The sequence below is a fragment of the Mesoplodon mirus genome, assembly GCF_964341445.2.
Source record: "Mesoplodon mirus genome assembly, chromosome: 11".
In the NCBI taxonomy this organism is placed as follows: Eukaryota; Metazoa; Chordata; class Mammalia; order Artiodactyla; family Ziphiidae; genus Mesoplodon; species Mesoplodon mirus.
In genome coordinates, this window is record NC_138987.1 from 7476326 (window position 1) to 7501443 (window position 25118).

Sequence of the window (25118 nt, forward strand, 5' to 3'; positions counted from 1 at the left end):
GGAGAAATCAGTCACCACCATTCAGGGTGGCTGTAGGGAACAGAAGCAGTGGTCTCAGGGGAGAGCTAGGTTTCAGTTAGAGCAAGAAGGGGAAAGAACTATTCAGAGATAAAGTTGAGGATTTAAGGAATTTTGATGATGGCCCAGTTAAGAAATTTTGCTCAGAAGCTAGGCTACAGAAATTTTCTAAATATATCTTTTTATAGAAGATAGTGAGAATATTTAGCATTTTAATTGAATGAATTTGAGTATCAAACACTGTCACTGTTTTTATATTGGTAAAACCTAATGTGTTCATTTTAACTATGTCAAAAAATAACACTGTGGTTCAATAGGGCTTCATATAAAAGTAATTTTAAATACCACAAGATTTTCATTTTTTTTCCATTTTAAATAAATTGACACCAGTGTAATACTAAGCTAAATGTTTAAGATATATTCGCTTTTAAAATTGTAATAATGAATGTTAGTGCATAGGTTAACACTTTAATTGCTCTATATTTAAATGTAAGAATGATTACACGCTTGAAGAGTAAATAATCCACAATTATCTTTTGCTTTTTGCAGGTCAGATTTTGGATAATAGCACAAAAGACCTTAAGTTTGCATTCACTAATCTAACACCATTTACAAAGTATGACGTGTATGTTGCGGCTGAAACCAGTGCAGGGATTGGACCCAAGTCAAATATTTCAGTATTCACTCCTCCAGAAGGTAAGAACACCTCCTCTAGTGTGTTAATGAGAATTGTATTGCATCGGTTAAACATTGTATTAGAAGCTATTTGGTTGATATTTACCTAATTCATGTCATTTCCTTATCAGATTACTACCTAGTACATTCTGAACATGTGTTCCTTAGAACACTAAACCCATAGCATGCTTCATAATAAGAGGGTCCAAAGATCAACATTACATGCAGTATCAGCCTGCATAATTCACAATGAATAGTACTGGCAAAATCTCAAGAATACTTAAACAAATGAACACATTTAGCATGGTTTAAACCACATTATTTAATGTTGACTCTATCTTCCCACAAAATAACATTCAGAGAAATCCATGTATCCCCCAATGCCTATAACAAAGTATATTTATAGTCAAAAGGATATTCTAAGGAAGTGAGGATTTCTGGAAGGTGCATAATATAAATTTACCAGAATATACTGAAATTATTTTTTAAAGTTTCTCCTGAAGAAATTTTTTAGTTGTATATATTAAACGTCACAGTCTAAGGCGAACTGTAGTGTTTAAAAAAACGTTACCATGCCATTTCACAACCTGTTTTCTGGGCCCACACCAAACTTGCTCAATGCCTTCATTTCTATTTAGATAGTGTAATTATTTAGGAGAATACAATAATTTTTTTTACAGTCACACTAACACTTGAAAAAGTTTTCAGTTTTTGTTTGTGTGATAGCTAACGTACAGTAACTTGTGAATTAAGTACACAGTGTGCACACATGCACATGCATACACACACACACACACACACACACACGAGGCTGGGCATACCTTCATCGGATAAATCATTCAAGTGTTTCACCATGAGAGGGCAGCAACTATTAGGGAATTTTGTACTTCTCCCCCTTTCAAAGAACAACCCTTGATAATATTTTGCTATTGAAAGAACGTAAAAATTATGTTACATCGATTTCAAATGAATATTTTAATGTGTATACGGTTTCAAACACAGGTTAAAAAAGAGATGCACACTCATTAACAAAATATTCTCATTTTTTCATATCAGAACTTTTTCCATTGTATTTCTATCAGAAGAGTCTTAGCATTGTATGTCTTCTCCATTAGACCTGAAATTTCTCCCACCTCCACCTAAACCTGCTCTTAAGCATTTTCAAGAAATCTAGACAGATTTATGGATGGCTGTCAAACACCACAGAGCAATCTGGCCTTCGTCATACTTAGAGCCCTTGAATTTGGTCTTTTCTCAACCAACCCAACTGACCAATTTCTGTTCTCATGTTATGCAATTAAATAAATTCAATCTTCTTTCAAGCCAGGCCGATTTTGGTGCTCCTAAACTGAATCCACAATTTAAGATCATTGTGTTATTGTCATCATTCTTGGCCTACAGCATCTGACCCAAATAGGGAAATAGATAATACATTGCCACATACAGTGCCATTTTGTTTATTTGGGATATCGTTTAAGCATGTATTTCCCTTTCTTTATATCTGTCCTTTTTATTGACAAAATAATAAGTAGAATTTTAAGGACATTGTTCAACGTATTTCACGTGGGTTACTTTTCACACCAAGTTCCTTTGAATAGATGACTCCACTTGCCCTGTGTAACGAGCAGTGTATCCTGAGTTGTATCCCACTGCCTCCTGAACTACTCACCATGTAGACCACATCCAGGTGGCTTTCAGGAGAACCCACTGGCAACAGGTGGGTTTCTCTAAGGGCAGGCGTGGCACAGTCCTTACCTCTGCATGCCTGCTTCTCCATGGAGTCCTCAGGGAGTTTCAGTGGAATGCTGGGGCAGATGTAGTGAATGTAGACTCTGACAACACTAATTAATCCTGGTCCTACTAATGAAAACTTTGCCATAAAGGAATCTTTAGACTATATGAGAACAATCTAATAACTCATTAGAACTATATACTTTCAATTAAAATTTACACCTTAGTTTTAGATTATTCTTTTTATTCATTAATACAACAGGGTTCTTTGTATTCTAATTAAAGTTACTCAATTTATTTTTTTCTCCATATTTAAAAGTAGTCTATAGTCTATTTAAAAAATTGATTAGGACCAGTTTTTTTTTTTTTTTTTTGTGGTACGCGGGCCTCTCACTGTTGTGGCCTCTCCCGTTGCGGAGCACAGGCTCCGGACGCGCAGGCTCAGTGGTCATGGCTCACGGGCCAGCTGCTCCGCGGCATGTGGGATCCTCCCAGACCGGGGCACGAACCCGCATCCCCTGCATTGGCAGGCGGACTCCGAACCATTGAGCCACCAGGGAAGCCCAGGACCAGTTTTAAATTAATATATTTTAAAACAACTGGGGTTCTAACAAATCTCCAGATATTCATAGAAAAATATTGAATTGATTTCTTTTTTTTGTTTGTTTTGCGGTACGCGGGCCTCCCACTGCCGCGGCCTCCCCCGTTGTGGAGCACAGGCTTTGGACGTGCAGGCCCAGTGGCCATGGCCCACGGGTCCAGCTGCTCCGCGGCATGTGAGATCCTCCCGGACCGCGGCATGAACCCGCGTCCCCCCGCATCGGCAAGCAGACCCCCAACCACTGCGCCACCAGGGAAGCCCTGAATTGATTTCTTATAGAAAATATGTGCTATCACATTTTAATGGGGCTGATTTCTCTAATACTGAGAATCATATGGTCCATGGTCTACTTTGATTATCAAAGAAAATCAACATGATGTTGTTAAAGCAGTTATCCTATGTATTTCATAATGTTTTTACATATCCGTTAATATTTTACTGAGCAGATTTCTACATAGGCATGAAGAAGAGATGGTTTTGGAAAAAAATGATAATTTAATAATCTCTAATGTTATAAAACATCATAGTTGCCTATTCCAAAATGAGGTAATCTGCTGAATATAACATAGGCAACAGAATTTTCTTATTATTTATATCGGGATTAAAGAAAAGTAAATTTTGTTGCTTCAACATCCCCTAAAACTTCTCTGCCACTAGTGTCAAATATCTTTTAAGGATGTTAACATCATTTCTTAAAAGCAAACAAAGTGTTGAAATCCATATTTACTCCCCCATAAATAGACTATGGAAGTGAAGACATTTGTCCTTAGTAGTTTCAATTTGCTATTTTCTGCCAATAGTAGCAACATCTTTGTAGGGAGATCACTGAGAAACTCTGAACTTTGTGTTTTTCAGGATTCTCCGTGACTTTTATTTTTCAGTAGATTTTTGCAAAATTCACTTCTAATGGAAGTTTAATTTGCTAGATAATGGCAGACTTACTTTAATGTATTTTCTCTACCCCAATGCCATTTGTCTCCATCTCATTTTTTTCTAAGAATTTTTCATTTGCAAACTCCAAATCATTTGGAATTTATTTTTACCAATCATATGTGTACTCTGTTTCCCATTTCTTAGTAAAATTTATAGATGTATTGACTTGAGAATGATTCTTAGGTCATCCCCATGGACAACACCTTCATAATTGATGCTGAACCATGAATAATTGCTTTGTGTGTTTGATTTTCTTTAGTTAATTTGGTATCAATATTAAAGAAGTTTGATCTAATCCACACTTCTCTGGTTTCCCCATAAGAATTTGTGGTGTAACATATCAAGTATCTTTCTAAAGACAAGATACAATGCTGTCTACTCCATTTCCTTTATCCCCTAAGCTTTTTCTTCTTTCAGAAAAAAAAAGAGACGGCCTTAGAATCATTCTTACACAAGTTTGGGGTACATTTTTAGGGTAACATAGAACCACTTTAAGCTGGATTGTAACTTTAGGCATTAGTGTCATGGGGTCATACTTACTAAATTATACTGAAAAGTATAAATCAAAACATAGAGAAACAGTGTCTGCTACTATTTTTAGGTTTGGCTAACAGAATAAGAGACAGTACATTTTAAATATACTGCTGTACTGGGTAATATTTGGTATCCTACTACATTATTATATCACATGGGACTGACCATTTCACTTATTTTATAGTAGGCAGGGTTTAGTTATCTGATTAATCTGATCAATGTAGTTATTAAACTGGCTTTTTTCAGTTAAGATTCTACATGTGTTCAAATTAGATGGAAAAGTGCCAGGTCTCTTCTTTGATTTAGGTTATGCAATACTGAGAGTTTGTCTACATAGCGACCCCAAAATAAAATGTCAAAGAAAGGTGGAATTGGAGTTTTGCTATTTAAATAGCTGTGTTGTTCTCACACTACATGGTTAATTAGAAAGGTCCTCTACTCTTGAAAAATGTATATTGGCATATATGATGATAGAAACATAAGCTTTAGGAACAGTGTATGTTAATGAAATAAAACGTGTAAGGGGTGACCTGTGCAAAGGATTTTATCTGTTTTATTCCTTCCTCTATCCTCAAGCGCCTAGAACAGTGACTGTATGATGAGTCTTCAGTCTGTTGAATGATGAATGAATCAATCAGTGATTGTAGGGTTCTAGCCTAGAACTCTTCCTCAGTCTTTCAAAGGTCAAACTATTTTTCCTTCCGATTAGAACACCTTTGGGGAGATCAGTCTAAAGAGTTATCCTTCTATATAGAGATATACCAAAACGTTTTTAGAAAAGGAGATGCAAATCATTGGCAAATTATAGGTGTACCCATGTTATGTTTATTTCAGTTTTGAGCACAGGTTTTACCCATACTGGACACTGGAAATTTCTTTTTTTTTCTTTTTTTCGGTACACCGGCCTCTCACTGTTGTGGCCTCTCCCGTTGTAGAGCACAGGCTCCGGACGCGCAGGCTCAGCGGCCATGGCTCACGGGCCCAGCAGCTCCGCGGCATGTGGGATCTTCCCGGACCGGGGCACGAACCCGTGTCCCCTGCAAGCCCATGGACACTGGAAATTTGACTGCAGTAATCAGATATGCTCTTAGTCCAGAATTCATCCATCTAGCCATTAACTAGTCAACAAACATTTAGAAATATTTACATTGTTATAATCTCCAGGGAGATTTTTGTTTTTTTACTGATTACTTCATAGAGACAAAGAAAAAAAGAACAACTCTTAATCTACTGGATAAAATACTACATGGTTACAGGAGCTTACCACATAGTTAACTTAAGCATAATTAGGTTCATTAATTATAATAATATTTATAGGAGTTGTGACATTAATTTTCAATTCCTTTTTGTTATCTTACAGGAGAACAGAGTCATTCTTCATTTGTATTATACCCCTAATATGTCTTTCTTCTAACTGGAATTTGGTAAACCTGTACTACTGTGAAATATCTCAGCTTAGGGAAATAGGGAAATTAGGGAAATGAATTTAATGTGTGACCACGTCCTAATCATAAAGGACAATATTTTTACATCTCATTTTCTCTTTCTTGAACCAACATATTATAAAGTCTTCTGAATTTGTTCCTAACTTTGTATAGTGATAGGAAAGTTTTAATCACACCCATTTTATAGATAGGGAAACTAAAGGTGGAGGGGTGAATTGGTTATTTATAATCATACAATGAACTATAGACAGAAAGTGGACAAGTGCCCAGAGCAGGTTTACTCTTGGTTCATTACTCCTGTGGCCCTGGGAGGTTTCCTAGAGGTTGCTCTTGGTGACATACATAGATACATACATACATTTATTCATTCATTCATTCATTTATTTAGTGATTTTATACTTTTATACATTACAAAATGATTACCACTTGATGACTTTCTAACTAGAATTTAAGTACTTCTTGCTTTATCTTAAACCAATTGTCAGTTTTTCTCTCTTTTTCTTTACTATTGCAAAGAGTGAGGGCATCTGAAATTTGAGATTCACATAATTAATTTGTAAAGTCAGCAGGAAAATATCAATCAACTCTTCAAACAATTTAATATAATGAATTAAAATTTGCCTAATTGATTTTTACCAACTACATGTAATTTCATTCACGGTATTCTGGATATTATTTTTTGGTATGTTGTAACTTTTGTAAAGTCTTCAGGATTTCTACCTGGCATTCATCAGTCATAAACAACTTTCCCTGGGAAGTTATTTTTATTAATTAACTTGTTTTGAACAAATGTTGTGATTTGGGAAAATTACTCTGTGTTATTCTGTTTCTTGTGTACATTTTGAGAACAACGTGTAGAAATTTAAATATCTGTGTATTTTAAACGATCAGATACAAATTTAATTATTAATTAATTAGTAAATTGTTTTAGTCTATTTTCTAATAGAATTGCTTATATATCTTCAATCGTGAACTAAGAATTAAGGGAATTTAAAAAAGTTTGACAATGTATTTTTGAATTTCCCTTTTCTTATTCTCTTTTTTTAGTTCCAGGTACAGTATTTGATTTGCAAGTTGCAGAAGTAGAAGCCACAGAAATAAGCATTACTTGGAAGAAACCACGACAACCAAATGGAATCATTAACCAATATCGAGTGAAAGTGTTAGTTTCTGAGACAGGAGTAATATTGGAAAATACTTTGCTCACAGGAAAAGATGAGGTATTGCATTTTAATTTCTTATCTTGGTGAGCCCTTTCTACTTGGTTTTGGCCCTGATAACTTGGAAGATTTGCCAACATGCAAACATAAAATATTTGACGAGCTTCAAAGTACAAAATGAAGTAAATTTAGGCTATGTCGATGATCTAGCTCATCATATTTCATTTTAGGACATATATTATTAGTTAAGTGCTATTATTCTTTTTCAGCAATGAAAAATGTTAACTGAGCGATTAAGCAGGACTAAAGGTACTTCCATAAGTGAATATTATTATGGTAATTAAGTTAATGAATTGTTTGGAAACTCCTGTTATGATTTAAGTACTCCTTCTAAGGCTGTGCTTGTAATTTGGAATAGTTGCCAAAGAAAGGCACAGTAATTCTATTAGCTGTTGTTGACAAATGATTTGACCTACTTAGGAAGCCAAATTTCTCAAAGCTGCCTCATTTAAAAACAAACAAACATTATACATTTGATTAAAGAAATCAAATAAATAAAAGAGGTGAAATCATTTCATAGATATAAAATAAGAGGACAATGTTTGCTTCTGTTCACACCGGGAGTCTTTTTTCCCCCTTTGTTTCTGTTAGGAAGCAGTGATTTTCCTTCACTGTCTTCATTCACCTCATCCAGCCAGCTGTTCACCTGTGAGTTCCCTCTAAGACTGCAGACTAGTTGTATCCAGATATTGGTGGCTCCTGGGGCTCACAAAAATTAAATATACTTGGGACCAGTGAATGTAGCAATCTCTGTACCTTAGAGGTACTACCTGATGGTTATTCAGTAATTAGGTTCCACTCCTTTGGTCCAGAATCACTGTTTTTTCCTATCTCCACATATATTATCTATTCTGTTTCTAGTCCCAGCTCTCCTCCATTTCTGACACCTACCTGAAAGTTGACCTCACTATGTGCTTAATGCATTCTGGCCACCCAGGACTTATTACTCCAAGTCGCTTGACATCTCTGGCCCAGGGTTAAATTTTAATCCAATGTTGACTCCACTCCTCTGTGCAAAAACGTTGAGTTATGATTTCTCTGATACTTTAGTTGACAACTCAGGCAAAGGGCAAGAGCTGAATCCTCTGCTCCTGCCGAGAAGGCTTTAAATTAGATGCTTCACTATTTTAGGACCGGGCGACAGGTCTCTCACTTGTAATGACATCTATTGAATGGCAAGCCACACCTCTTTTTCTCTTGAAACTAAGAGATTCTGGAACGACTTCTTTGTTATTCTGCCTATATCTATATGATCTGCAGTCTCTGTGATGTAGTAGAGAGAACATGAGCTTTGGTACTGTACAGATCTGGGCTTATATCCTAATTTGGTTACTTATTGGGCTGTACAGCAGAGAGGTTAAGTGCATGGACCTAGGAGAAAATATGCTTGGGTTTAAACCTTGGTTTTGCCCTTAGTGATGGTTTAACCTTGAGAAAGTAAGCTTGACCTCTCTGAACTTCAGTTTCCTCTTCTCTAAGATAGGGACTCTAAGAGTCCCTATAACACAAGATTGTTAATGAAGGTTTAGTGGATTAATGTGTGTAAAGAGCTTAGAACTATACCTGGCATATGGTAAGTTTGGTGCTAAATAATTGTGACCTGTTGTGATTATTAATCATGGCACTGGACCTTTCACCCTCATTGGGACTCAGTATTAGTTTCCTTAGGTCTCAATAAAAGGAGACATTATACGTCTCTTTATTTCTGTGATTGTATCTTTCTTCATTAGATCAGGTGCTTTATTGATATTTCTGCTTCCCCATGTGATTGGTGTTTGGGTTCACCTTTCAAGAGGTTGATGTGGGGAGACATATGGCAGAGGCTCTAAATCCAAATGAACCAGGGCCCTAGACCGGGCTCTGCCCTTTTCTAGATCTATGACCTTGGTCAAGTCAACTTTTGGAGACTTGCTGCCCTTATTTTTAAAGCAGAGCTTATATACCCACCTTATATGATGAGGAGTAAAGGAGATAACAGATAAAACCTCTGGCTTAGTGTATTCATTCATTATCCTCTTCCTTGACCTTGATGTAGGATAAGGACTCTTCTATTCAGTCTTCAACTTCTCAGAGTATAGCCTCCACACCCTGTCTCAAGAATTGTTTAAATCCTTGAAATCTTGTTGGAAGTCACCAGTGGCCTCCTAAGTGTCAGATAAGGTGGTGATATAGTTTTAGCTGTCCTCATCTTCCCTGTCTCCTCCAAAATCCATTCGTTTGCCTCCTACTCTCCAGCTTTCGATACAACCATTTTCTCCCTAATACTTGCTCCACTTTCATATACTGTGACTATGCAAACATTTTGGCCTTGTGCAATGAAAAATGAATAAAATAAAAAAGCTAGCTCTTTTACATTTTTCTAACTTCTTCATTATAAGGGTATTGCAGAGAGTTCTGTTTTCAGCCATGTCATTACACTTTTTTTTGATAACCGCACAGTTTCAATCACTGCTTCCTATTTTCATGATTCTTTTGCCTTGTTTTCCATGATGACTTTTCTGACACTCTGCATCCCTAATTCAAATCATCTGTGGTGAAGTTCTGCCAGGGCTCATCACATTTGAACTCATACAACAGAACAAAACAAAACAAGCATCCTTTTTGGGATAACAGGACTTGGTTCTTGATTGGAAGGAGGAGATGAAGTTGGAATGAAGCAGAGGTACTAGACAGAAGTTCTGGGACAGTGATGGGGACCTATAAAGTTTCCCACAGGACACAAGAAGAAAGTCTGTAAAGGCAATTACTAGTTTTAGTGGTCAAGAACAAGGCCTGGAGAGAGACTGACTTGAAACCCAGATACTAAATAACAGGCTTAGAATTCCTAACCCCTTGGACTGGGCACACCACAGATCTCTGATCTGAAGGTCATTGTCTAAGCACTTGGAAGGCTTTCATGGCATTTTTACACCCCTGATGTCTCTCTTTTTGGTTAATGACACCATTATCCTCTCTTCATGAGGGCTTGAAACCTTGGAATTACCTCTGACTTTGGTTATACTTAGCATTTAATAGCCACTCAATGTTAAGGCCAGTTATTTCTGCCTCCATAGTGTGACCTTCATACCTCTATATTCCATTCCTGTGTCCCCGCCCCAGCTCAGGATTGAATAGTCTCTTGCCTGGACTGTTTTTGTTAGCTTACTACGTTAGTTTTCCATTGTTGTATGACAATTTGCCACAAGCTTAAAACAAGTCACATTTATCATCTCACAGTTTCTGTGGGTCAGGAATCCAGACAGCTTAGCTTGGTTCCCTACTTAGGATCTCATACAGCTGCAATTAAGTGGCTTACTGTCCTGTGTTCTCATCTGGAGCCTTGACTGGGGAAGAATCTACTTCTAGGCTCATGTAGAATTTTGGCAGATTTCATTTCCTTTTGGTTGTAGAACTGAGGGTCTTGGATTCTTGCTGGCCCTTTGACTAGAGACTACCCTTAGCTCTAGCTCATGGGGATCCCCCACATTTTCTTGCTACAAAACTTTCCCAACGTGGCCATTTACCTCATCAAGCCAGCGAGGAGAGTCTGTATAATATAACTGTGAGAGTGACATCACATCACCTTTGCCTTATTCCATTGGTTAGATGCAAACCACAGTTCCCACCCAAGAGGAAGGGATTATACAAAAGCATGAACAACAGGAGGTAGGGATAGTGGAGGGATCATGAGAGAGGCTCTCCACTGTAGTCTCTCCACTGTTTTGTGTTTCACGCGTCTATGAGAATAATCCTTCCAGATTTAAGTATATTACTTAAACTATAAAAGTAACTAAATAAAAAATGAGAATGGACTGGGAACAGGAATATGTATCTATTTAAGTAATCTAGCTTTCCTGTCGTAGCAGAAAGTCAGTTGATACTGTCTAAAGTAAGTGAGCCTTAACAGAACAGTATAAGCATGCTATCTAGTGATTTTAGAAGTAACACCATAAGAACTGAAAACAGAAATGGTTAAAGGTGTTGCTTCCAACAAATATACAAATATTGAATCATTATGTTGTACACTTGAAAGTAATATGTCATATGTCAGTTATATCTCAATTAAAATAAACGATTGATTTCAAAATCTCCAAAAAAAAAAAAGTGTTGCTTCAGGAGTGTAAGACTTGCAACTGGAAAAGTACAGACAGGGAAGTATTTCCATTGTAAATCCTTCATCACCTCTTGCATTTTTAGCCATGTGCATATATCATGATGATGACACTTTAAAAAAAAGTATTAAAATATAATCATCCTATGCTAGGCTTGACCTGATCTCATCATCCTTATTGAAATTTTTTCCAGTGACCTCTCATGAGTTGTTTGTTTCTTAATAAACAGAGGTTATTTAAGCATGCTGAAATACATATAAGATTTCACTCTCGATATTTAAAAACAGATTTGAAGAAACACATTAGAAAATTTAATCTCAGCGTTTGAGGACTGTTATTTCAACTTCCAAGCTTATATATGAATGTCATCTATAACATGCCTAATAAATGATTGGGAATCCAGCCTCTGCTAAAATATTTTATCAACTCTGACAATAGGGTATCAACTACTACAAAAGCAGCTCCTGTTCTATAAGCTTTAAACCATGTTTCCTTATGATCTCACAGACATGCGTTTATTAGGTAACTATAAAGTTCTAGGTGCTGTGATAGGTCCAGAATATACATAGATAAATAAGAAATTACCCTGTTCTTTAACTGTTTTGGGCTGAAATGTTCGTCCTCTAATGTTTACCAGTTTGTCCCATCTCTCCTCTATAGACCCACACAGTAGCTTATAATGACTTTGAGTTTGGGATTTGCAACCAGGAAAATGTGTTCCAATCCCACCTCTGCTATGACTAGCTTTGTGAACTTGAACAGATGACTGTAAAATGGAGATAATAATATCTTCCCCTTTAGGTTATAATGAAGTGATATCACATGGGAAAAAGTATTTAGCACTGTACTTGATACACAGTAGCTTTAAATGTTAGTCTCTGCAGTAGTAATAACAGTGCACAGTGATTTAACTTTTTATCATTTGAAGATAATGGTCATGGCTTCCCTAAGGCTTAACATCCTCAGTTTCTCATCAGTCATGGTTTCCAGGTCCTTCATATTATTGATAACTCTTCTGTGTATATTTTCCAATTTGTCAATGAGCCTGTTTCTCAGCTGAACACAATATTCCATATGTAGTTTGACTAGAGCCAAATTGAGCAGAATTATTTTCTCCTTTTGTGTAAACTTTCTACTTCTGTCAATGCAAAGAATAAAAGTAATTTCTTTGGGAGACTCATTCTGCTGAGACAGAAGTTAGAAAATCCCTAAACTCATCTCTCCATGGATTGCTCTCTAGCTGAATTTCATACTAAAATCTCATCCTGTACTTATAATTCTAATCGAACCCTGGGATATTTTATCCCCAGAGACACTGCTTTGCTATGTAGTGTTACAAATTTCTGAGATTTGTATAGATACATCCTTTCATCCAACCTATTTCTCAAGTATATCAGTGTTTGTCAGTGATGAGCATGAGAAGAAAGCCAGCTAAATGCTTGGACAGTTGCTTCAGATTGAGGCTGAGGACAGGACTTTAAGGTAGTTAAGGAATGCTTGAGACAAGTTTACTTCATTGATTATTAGGAACATAAATAGAATCAAGTCTTAAGGATTTATCGCCCAAATAATGTGCAGAATGATATAGTATCCATTAGAAGGTTTCCAAACATATGCTAATTGTAAACTTCTTTTTACCACTGGTTGATAATAGCACAAATCATGTGATAGTTTAGATAGAAGCATTGTGATAGAAGCATTTCTTAAGACTAAGTCAAAATTTTCATTAATTCAATTGAGCAGACTTCTAGTGAGTGGAAGTTGATAGATGTACTAGAGTTTTTTTCTTTTTTTTTTTTTTTTAAATCACATTAGTTATAATGAAGACTGTTACATGTAGAATCAGGTTGGTTTATTCAGGTGGATTAGGAACTTAACTCTGAAGACTTCTAATTCTTTCACATAAATTCTGAAGATTCCTAAGTAACATCTGAGAAGCTTTTCATGTTGATGAATTGTGACAATGCCTAACTCAGTTGTCCTCAACCAGGGGCACTTTTGCTCTCCAGGAGACACTTGGCAATCTCTGAAGACAGCTTTCACTGTCACTACTGGGAAGATGCTTCTAGTGGGTAGGGACCAGGGATGCTGCTAAACTCCCTACAATGCCCTGGACAGCTCCCTATACAAAAAATTATCTAACACAGAATGTTATTACTGCTGAGGTTGAGAATGCTGGGCTAACTCAATGAGTCCAAGCTTTTGGGAGTTGTGATGGGCCTTTATTCCCTTCTATATCCCTCATTTCCACTCCTACTTCTTAGCCCCTTCTCATTACTCTCTTAATTTCTGGTTCTTTCCCATGATTTTTGCTCTTAAAATTATTTCTTTTTCATCCTTTGAAAAACCTAATACTTAATACCTTTTAAGAGGGGCAAAGTGTGGGAAATATTCACAACATGGCACACTTGGTGATAATTAGTAACATTCTGGGTTTTTACAAAACCAGTGTTCAAATCATTTGTAGTTAGGGGGGGTCTTTACAATGAATTTGGGAAAATTCAGATAGAATTAACTCAGGTCAGCTCTTAGGCTGAAACAGCAGTTTGTCAACAGGGATGCTTAACTTAGTTAATTGATAGGATATGATGGTTTAACTCTCAAAAGCTTATCTGACATTGGTATAAAATATGAGAGATTTAATGCAAAATCATAGTTCAGGGGAAATTCTTTGTATTACCCCGTCGTACCCTTTATAGTGCTTTGTACACTGGATTCTCAAAGTGTGGCTGATTGATAGTGGAAACAGCTGTGTGGTTCAGGCATAAACTATTGACTGGACTACCAGAGCATCTCTGAATTATGTGTTTGTGATTCATGCCTTCTCTGATTTCCCAGCAGAGACAGAGCTGAAGTGTGCCTTGAAAGATGGAAGAGCTTTCGTTTGTTCCATATAGGGTTCCTTATCCAGAGTGCTTTATCACAATATTCTTAGAGTAAATCTTATTGGTATCTCCCTACTTTTTATCACAATACTTTTCTGGCTAAAGATGTAACAAAATTTAGATAATTTTATTTTATAAATATCATTTGGAGAACTAGAGATATCCTTGCATCTTTTCTCCATTTTTTTATTTTTCAGAAAAGTTAGTATTTAAATGAGCTGTCTTTGTAGCTCGTTAAATAAGTAAACTGCCTTAAAATTTCTTGCCTTCCCGATATTTTTCCTGAGTATCTACGACTTTTTTAACAATACTAAGTGCTTTATGTTAATAAGGAATTAAAAGCCTGTTTTTGGCTCTCGGAGTAAACACAATCCCCAAACATGTAAGATAATTAAAACACAGGTGTACCCAAATTTTATAAATAAATAAAACCTATACTATGAATTAATTACAAACTCTGAGGGTATGAGAGCAGGGAATTGAGAAGGAATAGAATAATTTTCTTTTTTAAAAAGGTTTGGAGTGAGTTTTGAAACTGAACTTGAAAAGGAATTGACAAAAAGAGAGTAGTTCTTGCAACAGTTTCTTTTTTTCCCAAAGCTATTTCATTTTGGAAAATTTTGAACTGGTATAAATGGAGGAAAAAAGAGTATTATAAAATGTGTCCCCATTAACGCATCACCTGGATTCAGTAATTATCAGCATGCTGCCATTCTTGCCCCAGCTGTCTCTTGTTGTTGCTGTTGATGCCGGCCATTTTGAAATGAATTCCAGACTTCATATCTTTTTCCTCTTATGTGCCTAAGTATAGATTCCTACAAAACATGGACATTTTAATTTATTCAATAATTCCATTACCACAATTGACACAATTACTGATATTGTCTTGGTACCATCTGAAACGTAGACCATATTCACATTTTCTCATTCTCTTTCAATCTGTTATGCTATGTGGGAAAGAAAGGAGAGAGTCCTCTTGTTGTCCCAACACAAAACTCTACTGTGTATATCTGTAATCTCCTGATATTTTGTTTTCACTTCATTATTTTCCATTTTGGTGAACTCGACACTTGTGAGATACATTATGGCATCTAGGAACAATCACAGTTACCCAGAATATTCCTTAAATCCAGAGCCTTGGATAGGTCTGCCTTGAACCTTGAAAATTATTGCCATGTAATTTTGTTCATGTCTGTAACTTCTCTCGATGATAGATTAAACTATTATTAGTGACATGTATTTACCAGGCATGCAGGCTGCTCACACCTCGTATACAAATGAGGACATGTAGATGGCAAAGCAAAACACATATTAATAAAGCAGTAAGCCTAGAACACTTATTTTTGGGAGGGTGAGCCGTTAAAATATTTTAGTCATGAAACCTTTGCATGAGGATGTCTAATTTTACCATAAAGAAGCTAACTTAAGTCAGAAACGAATTATCTCCTTTTTCCCACAATACAGTATTGGTCTCTTAAGATACGGAATTGATCACAGTGGGTACAATGATGCAGGATTTTAGTAGCTTCAGAATGAAATCTTGGAATGTGAAAGAGACAGCAGTCATGGAAATAATATTATTTAAAAAGAAAACCATGATTCCAGAATTACGATTTTTGAAACTAGTCCTTGAGTGAAGCCATTATTAAACATAACTGTCGGGGCCTCCCTGGTGGCGCAGTGGTTGAGAGTCCGCCTGCCGATGCAGGGGATACGGGTTCGTGCCCCGGTCTGGGAGGATCCCATATGCCGCGGAGCGGCTGGGCCCGTGAGCCTGTGCGTCCGGAGCCTGTGCTCCGCAACGGGAGAGGCCACAACAGTGAGAGGCCCGCGTACAGCAAAAAAAAAAAAAAAAAAAAAAACATAACAGTCACGAGCAGTCTTTGTCAATATCTGTTTTCAATTGCAGTATATGAAAGGCCCCACGGCTCCAGAAACTGTGAACATAGTAGAGTCAATGGCAGGATTATTTGAGGGTTCAGCAGAGATGTCTTCGGACCTGTACTCGATTGCTTCAGTTATGTATAGCAGTCACCCATATCATAACTTTCCTGTGAGAAGTAGAGCTGAAGACCAGCCTTCAACAGTTGGTAGGTACATTTCTTTTGTTGTTCTTCTGTGAAATGTATTTAAACCACCAGTACTAGCTAGCACAGATATGAACCTTAGCTGGGAGTTCAACCCAATTATTAATGGTCCATGGGCTGGAGTCAGATTTTTTCTTCTTTAACTGTCGGATAACCTCATACAGCAAATGGAAATGCCACACAGGCAGGAGCTGGCCCCTCCTAACCCATCTGACCTTCCTCGGAGAGAAAGTAGCACCCTAGAGTCTCTAGCCAAGCTGCATAGACAATCAGTTATTACAGTTGCCAAAGCAGGTGTGATGGGAAGGGATTAACATATCTTCAAATCATTTACAGGCCTCACACTCTCTGCAGTTTTTGACTAATAGGTTTTCAAATGTCACTGAAGGTAAATAGGTCAGAAAGTTACAACTCTAGTGCATGGGGTGATAAACAGGTGTAGGTGACCCCAATGATGTGGTGACGTCATTAGTGTATACACTTGCTCCTCAGGGTCAATGGATCTTACTGTCTCTAAAAAGAGAATGTCATATATAGCGAATTAAAAATACTTGGTTAGAAGACACAAATCTAAATTATCTCTCTGGTTTTTCTAAAATACTAAGTGAGAAAAAAAATTTTTTCTTACTGCCTTTTCTCTGATTTGTTCCGTTCCAAATTAAAAGTGTTATATTATTTTATTGATGATGGAATTAGGCAGAAGTATCACGTTACATTTAATATATGTTTATTTGATTCATTGATCTGTTTTTCCTGAGCAAAGAAGACTTAATTTTTAGAAGACACTACAAATTAAGAGGCCCATGATTTCTGATGTAGATATTTCCTTAAATACTTTGTTTGGCCTAAATGCTAATAAACATTGTAAGCGCAAGTTCTAAAAAACTAAAAAAACTAACATTTTCTGAAATCCTTGTCCAGACATATTTATGTGGCAGTTTTATAAGCATGCTTGCTTTAAATCACTAATGGATTTAGCAAATGTGTGGCGAATTTTGAGTCCAAATAAAACCTTATTTCTATGATTTTCAAATTATAACGCAGCATTGACTTATAATATTTAAATTTGATATTATTGCCTAATGGTCTTTTCAGAAAAAACTCCTAGCCTGTCTTTTTTAGAAAGTTATATTTTCTCAAAACACTAATCTGTTGTTCCGGGATAGTGTATAACAACTAGCAAAACTATATTATGATCACAAACTATTTATGTATATTGTTGGGGTATATTTGGCATATTTATTATTAATTATATATCTACCTTTCATATAAAGGATTACATGGAGAGATTAATGAATAATGTGAAATTGGGTTTAAAATTTCACTGTGTGAGCAAGAATGATCTTGATCACAAAGCCAAACATTTTTTAAAAACTGATTTCAAATAGGAACTTCAAGGAATCAGTATATCGCTGACATTGCTGCTGAACAGCTGTCTTACGTTATCAGGAGACTTGCACCTTTCACTGAGCACATGATTAGTGTATCTGCTTTCACCATCATGGGAGAAGGACCACCAACGGTTCTCAATGTTAGGACACGTGAGCAAGGTAAGAATGTATTTCCTTTGAAATAATTACCTGCAAATATTGCTCTTGTACACTGCAATACTTTTCTTTTCATTCATATTAATTGTTCACTCTTCTTCTCAAGTGCCAAGCTCCATTCAAGTTATAAACTATAAAAATATTAGTTCTTCATCTATTTTGTTATATTGGGATCCTCCAGAATATCCTAATGGAAAAATAACTCATTATACAATTTATGCAATGGAACTGGATACAAACAGAGCATTCCAGATGACTACTATAGATAACAGCTTTCTCATAACAGGTAGAACAAAGTTTTGTTTCGACATTCTTTTTCTGATGGAAAATACACATCTCTCTATGCCGTTAAACACAACAGGGCACGTGTTGCATCATTCCAGATTTTGTTGTGCTATGCTCCCGTGGATATCATGAAAAATACTTGCAGAAATCACTTGATTAGATGTGTTTTTCTTTAACTATATTTGTCTGCAAATAAAGTCATCAGATAACAGGTATCCTAAGAATATACTCTTAACCTAGGGGATTTTATGCCTGGTACATCAAAATAACTCAGTATTGATGGCTTGATTGACTGTATGTGACAATCAGCTGAAGTAATTGAGCCGACGTGGTGTTTGTGCCAAATCAACTGTACTCCTTGCAGTGTGCCAAAAATGATTTCTTCAGCCTCAGATGATCGCCTTAACATTTTAGGAAAAAACTAAAACGTCATCAAGCTGGAAAGGCTCTCATCCCAAGGAAGTTTGGGAGATTGGGATTGTAAGGAGGCTGATTTAGAGAACCAGTCTCCCAAATAAGTTATTTTCACTAGTCCTGTGTTAAATGGCACTAATACAAGAATATTATTTTAAGGACTTTAAACAAATTGCCTGTTGTTCTTATAGGGTTAAAGAAATATACAAAATATAAAATGAGAGTGGCTGCCTCAACCAGTGTTGGAGAAAGTTCTTTGTCCGAAGCAAATGACATCTTTGTGAGAACTCCAGAAGATGGTAAGAGTATCGGGTGCAGTTTTAATAAAAAGAAGCAAATGGTGTTGCATGCTTATTGCCATCTACCTCATGCTGCCTTTAGTGTCTGAAGTAATAAGCATGAAAAAACACATGTATTTAAAGTTTTTTTTTTTCCCCCAGAACCAGAATCATCACCTCAAGATGTTGAAGTTATTGATGTTACTGCTAGTGAAATAAGTTTGAAGTGGTCACCACCTGAGAAACCCAATGGGATTATTGTTGCTTATGAAGCGCTCTATAAAACTATCGATGCCTTATTCATGAAGAACACCTCAACAACAAACATAATTTTAAGAGACTTAAAACCTTATACCCTCTATAACATTTCTGTAAGGTCATATACCAGACTTGGTCATGGCAATCAGTTATCTTCTTTACTCTCTGTAAGGACTTCTGAGACTGGTAAGTTTTTGTTTGTTTAATACATAGTAAGGAAGTAAACATGGCTGATAATTGCCATATTGTTTATATTTTACATAACCTAAAGTCTGTCATTCTGTTTTGTATAATCCAGGAATTTATATGCTCTTTCTGGTAAAGTGTGGGAAAAGACTTGCTGCGCAAATTTTTTAAGTCTGATTTACATGTAAGGGAACTCCAGAATAAAAATCAATGATATTTTTTCAAATGAAATACCTTGAGAAATCAAAGGCCTTTTCAGTGTACCTATAAATTTGGTTGCTTTCAAATTAGGTAATAGCAGAGACACGTTCATAAGAGTAGACTCCTATACTATATATAATCTATATACATTCTCTATACATCCATATACATCTACCTATAGATATAGATGTATCTATATTTATACATATATATGTATAGATGTACATACATGTAAAGCTGAATGTAGGTGTATATCTATAGATGTATATAGATGTATAGGGACTATATATATAAATTCTATACATATATATGTACGTGTGTGTATAGACACATACATATATCTACATACATTCTTTTTTTAAAAATAAATTTATTTATTTATTTTTTGGCTGCGTTGGGTCTTTGTTGCTGTGCGTGGGCTTTCTCTAGTTGTGGCTAGCGGGGGCTACTCTTTGTTGTGGTACGTGGGCTTCTCATTGCAGTGGCTTCTCTTGTGGAGCACAGGCTCTAGGCGCGTGGCCTTTAGTAGTTGTACCGCATGGGCTCAGTAGTTGTGGCTCATGGGCTCTAGAGCACAGGCTCAATAGTTGTGGCGCACAGGCTTAGTTGCTCCGCAGCATGTGGAATCTTCCCGGACCAGGGCTCGAACCCGTGTCCCCTGCATTGGCAGGCAGATTCTTTTTTTTTTTTTTTGCAGTACGCGGGCCTCTCACTGTTGTGGCCTCTCCCGCTGCGGAGCACAAGCTCCGGACACGCAGGTTCAGCGGCCATGGCTCATGGGCCTAGCCACTCCGCGGCATGTGGGATCTTCCCGGACCGGGGCGCGAACCCGTGTCCCCTGCATCGGCAGGCGGACTCTCAACCACTGCGCCACCAGGGAAGCCCAGCAGGCAGATTCTTAACCACTGCCCCACGAGGGAAGTCCCTACATTCTTTTTTTTTGGTAATTAAACTTTTTTTATTTAGAAATTGTAATATCAGTCATGTTAACACAGTACATAAGCCATCTCAAAGTTGGATAACATAAACTCTTTTTTAAAATAGAGAAAAATAAGTTTTCTTTAAATATATTTTAAATAAAAATAATTTGATTATTTTGGGAATATATTCTTTGATGAAGCTGTTATAGTCTATATACTTTCTTGAGGTATGTGTGTAGACAGAGGTGCAGAGTCTGAGCACAGAAAGAACATGCCTGGAGAAGCCTTACAGAGGAGGTAGCATTTGACCTGAGTCTTAAGGAGTCGGTGGAATGGACATTATAGAGGTTGTTGGGTGGCCAGGGGATGTATCCCATATAAAGGAAATAATGCAAGCAAAGAATTAATTGTGTTTCAGTGATGCAAGAGCAAATAGCACAAAGCAAGACATTTGCCTGGTGACCTTAGTGCACTGTTTATATCATGTTTATAGTCATACATTGCAGCATCGCTTTTAGGCCAACTCCGTAAAGTTAATGTTTGATCCCTGCATTGTAAAAAATAAATATTTATTGCCTAGATACTGGCTGAACCACATGGAGTTGCTATTCCTATATGTCATAATTGGCCAAATATCAACAATTTCTTATGATTCAGACAGATGCTATAGGTGAGGCCTTGTCCCTGACCTTGAGGAACTAGGAATCTAGTAAAGTAGCTTACCTTTGAGCAAAAGTATCCTCTTGAGACTGGTCACAGAAATTAATAAAATTGACCACAGAGGATGATAATAGTTGTAATGGCAGGAATAAGAGTGTAATGAAAAGAGCATTTTTTATTATTATAAGTTATCCATTATAGTGCAATTTAATTGATATATATATTGGCATGCTTCATTACTTTTATAAATTTTGTACTTAAAATAAGTATTTTTGAGAAAAATATCTACCCTACCTGGTTTCATTTTACACCATGTCAAGGAATGAAGCATATTTTCAAGTACGTGCAACATACCATTGTGGGCTCTTCTATTGGCTTTCACAAAAATTGCCTTTTTAATTCCAGAATAAAGCCATAAGGTATTACTATCTTCATTCCTAATGAAAAACTGATGTCTGAGAAGTTCATGCTTTCAACAAATATTCAACAAATAATTTACAGTATACCAACCCTTACTGGGCTATATTAGCACTGTAAAAGAAAATGAATTTCCACCCTCCTAAAGTTAATATAAATTACTGTGTGTTTCATATGCAATGGAATCTACATTAATGACTTTTCCTAGATCATGTTTGGGCATGATTGTTGGACCACCAACTACAGTTGGCTACAGTTGGACCACCGAGTTGAGTTCTTTTTGCAAAAAAGGAAGCTATAATTTTAAGCAGTCTCAAGGTGTCATTTGAAGCAGGGTGTGCTCAGGAGCAACTATCTGTTTGTTCCCAGGGCTCAATATTCTTATTAAATACAATAAATACACCCTCTACTCTTACTATAAAAAACAAGATCCCACTTTTCAGTATTGTTTCATGAGAAATTGAGAGCTATGCTAACTCAGTAATGTGTTAATGCTGCTAATTACAAATAGGAGTACATTATTTGTTCAGATGTTTTATCTTGATTATTTTACTAATGCTTGGAAGTAAAATACTCTTGTGTTCAAGCAGGAAAGATCAATGTAAGGTTGCTGTCGTGTGTGTGTGTCTGTGTGGATTGAATGTGTGTCTGTGTGTTTATGTAAGTTTTAAGTATAGAATGTGCAGTTGATAAACAAACCTGAGATTAGCTTATATTTTCTCATACTTAGGGCACAATAACCACATGAAGAACATTAAGTTCCCATACAAATTACCCTTTGCTGGTCTATATATGTATATTTTCTTTCCTTTTTTAAGACATAACTTTCTTTACAGTAAAGCCTTTAACCGAATGCCTTGAATAAGTCTGATTTGGGGCAACAACCACTAATGGATAGTAACTTAGATGTTGGTCAAAGCTCTGCGTAGGACTGTATACATTTATTCATGTTAATGAACGGCATTTATTACTTTCTCTATATAACACTAAAACTATGTATGCCAAACAACAATCTTTTGGCATACTCAGGGTAACTTCCCACTTTCTCTTTTAGGATCTTCATGACCTAAATTATTTTTTAAAAAATTTTTAATAGATCCAGCTTATTCCAACTGTCATAATAATTTTTATTCATGAGTTGTCTATTTTATGTGGTACATCTACAATTGGAAACACCATGCTATTTCAGAAAACTTTTAAGTGCATCATTACTCTCCAAAATCACTGTCATTAAGTCTGTCTTGCTTTATTTTCCCTGAAGATCCAGCATTGGTTATCCCCTAAGGATAAAAGAATAAAAATGCAAAGGATATCAGTCTGGGGTCAGGGATGCATATTTGTATCCAGACTACTGGTGGAAGGCAGTTAACTCCAGAGGGACAATTGAGCAAATTCCAATGAGAATTTTTCAAAATCGGAAGTTATACTGAGTTATAAAGTTCAAGCACAGCATCACTAATTCCTTTTTTCTTGCAATTAAAGAGCTCTTCAATTCAGTCTTACTTATTTTCCTTAGCTGTAAATTTCTTTCTTGTTTTAAATATATTCTGTATCATTTTGAGCATATTCATTCATTCACTGAACAGATTTTTATGGATTCCATATCACGTGCTACCACTGAACTAGGCGCTATCGTTACAGCAGTAAATAAGACAAAATTTCTATCTTCCTGGAACTTAACATTCTAGAAGGGTCACAGAAAATAAATCAGTAAACAGATAATATTTATGATCTTTGGTACTGGAAAATTCCTTGAAAAAAAAATATCAGGGAAAGAGAAGAGAGTTATAGAAGGCTATTTGAGATAGAAGACTGAGAAAAGGCCTCTCTGAGGTTATATTTACCTAGAGATATTAATAATGTAGGCTAGTGGTTAAAGTGAGGTGGAGGAAAAGATTATTGAAATTATGGAGCTCGAGGAATACAGAGTCCATGGAATAGCACAGATCATTTCCATCAACGTTGACATCTCTGAGAGTGGTAGAGAGGAAGTCAGTCATACAGGTGATACACTTTTTAAGACGTGTGGAGAAGTGGAAGAGTACCACTAGGTGATTGTCTTAAAGGAGGGGTAACACCTCGAGTTTTTCAGGAAGAAGAAGAATAGATCTGGATATGGCAAAGAAAAGCATAAATACTTGACTTCTAGGCCCTATGGTTATAGGAATGATGAGAGAAAAACAAATAGCTATCTGTTACCCAAGAGTGCTGAGTTGTAGTGTTCTCAAGCAGTTTCAAGATTTCTCTTAGAGCCAGAAGGCTAAGAAAGCATTCAGAGTAGTTGTTGAGGATTTTTCTCAACTTAATGGTTTGGCTTGGAAAGATAGTAGAGAAGATTTTGAGTCTTTAGGAAGGGATAGTAGGATTATATTGCTATATGTTGCTATACCAAGTTATGTACTGAATTACAGTTCTTCCCAAAGTTTTAGAAATATCAACATTCTTATCTCAGTTTTTCCTCTTAAGTCTGCTTTAGATGCAATGCACTTCATAGCAGGTAACAGTGGGGGTGAGGGGGTACTGTTTCTACATTTTTAAGGCTTTTGAATTTTCTCTACTAAATTTATTAGTAGCATTTTTTATATCCATTGTATTTAGACTACCAGTAAAAAAGGTTCTATTCTTTCTTTTGAAAGGAAAGGACGTATATCAGGGCTCTATAATGGCAGTAATATGCACATATTTTGTTTATGTTGTTTAACCGTCAAGTTAGTGATTATTGTTACTGTTCTATGAAGGCAATTTTAAACCAGTATCTTTCCAACTGTGATCTTTCATCTCCAGCAAATATTTTTCTGCTTAAAGTGCATTGTTTACAGTTTCATCTGTTGAGGTTGCATTGATGGCTTTCTCTTTGTTTTTGATTGTCTGAATATGCTTTTATTTTGCTCTTGTTAATTTTTCTGGGTTTAGAATTCCATTAGTTTTTCAACTGAGGTCACTTTTCTGTCTAATTGTCATTCCTATATAGATGATCTGTTTTCTTCCTGGTGCTGTTAAGATCTTCTCTTCTTTGGTATTCTGTACTTTCACAATGATGTGTCTAAACATGAGTTTTTAAAATTTATTTAATTTTTTTATTTTTGGCCGCATTGGGTCTTCGTTGCTGCGTGTGGGCTTTCTCTAGTTGTGGGAGCTGGGGCTACTCTACGTTGCGGTGCGCGGGCTTCTCATTGCGGTGGCTTCTCTTGCTGCGGAGCACTGGCTCTAGGCACGTGGGCTTTAGTAGTTGTAGCACGCGGGCCCAGTAGTTGTGGCTCACGAGCTCTAGAGCGCAGGCTCAGTAGTTGTGGTGCATGGGCTTAGTTGCTTCGCGGCACGTGGGATCTTCCTGGACCAGGACTCGAACCCGTGTCCCCTGCATTGGCAGACGGATTCTTAACCACTGCCCCAACAGGGAAGCCCCTAAATATGATTTTTTTTTTTTTTGGTACGCGGACCTCTCACTGTTGTGGCCTCTCCCGTTGCGGAGCACAGGCTCCGGACGCGCAGGCTCAGCGGCCATGGCTCACGGGCCCAGCCGCTCCGCGGCATGTGGGATCCTCCCAGACCGGGGCACGAACCCGTGTCCCCTGCATCGGCAGGCGGACTCTCAACCACTGCGCCACCAGTGAAGCCCAATATGATTTTTTAAAGAAAAGTTTGCTTGGGATTTATTGGGATTCCTTGTTCTGAAGCTTGATATCTTTCAACAATTTTGATCAGTCCCAGCCATTATCCCTTCAAATATTT

At 36.7% G+C, this 25118-nt stretch overlaps 1 protein-coding gene across 1 annotated transcript in view; it reads left to right on the top strand.

Annotated features, from left to right (window-relative positions):
* Nucleotides 1-25118, top strand: part of PTPRQ (protein tyrosine phosphatase receptor type Q) — a gene marked incomplete at its 5' end in the record, with an annotated part of 200301 nt that overhangs the window by 11680 nt on the left and 163503 nt on the right. Inside the window, 7 exons of the mRNA XM_082636662.1 lie at nt 568-714; nt 6985-7157; nt 16043-16223; nt 17609-17770; nt 17874-18053; nt 18658-18765; nt 18907-19188. Of these exons, the coding sequence (XP_082492788.1) occupies nt 568-714; nt 6985-7157; nt 16043-16223; nt 17609-17770; nt 17874-18053; nt 18658-18765; nt 18907-19188 (1233 nt within the window). The remainder of the gene's footprint in view (nt 1-567; nt 715-6984; nt 7158-16042; nt 16224-17608; nt 17771-17873; nt 18054-18657; nt 18766-18906; nt 19189-25118) is intronic.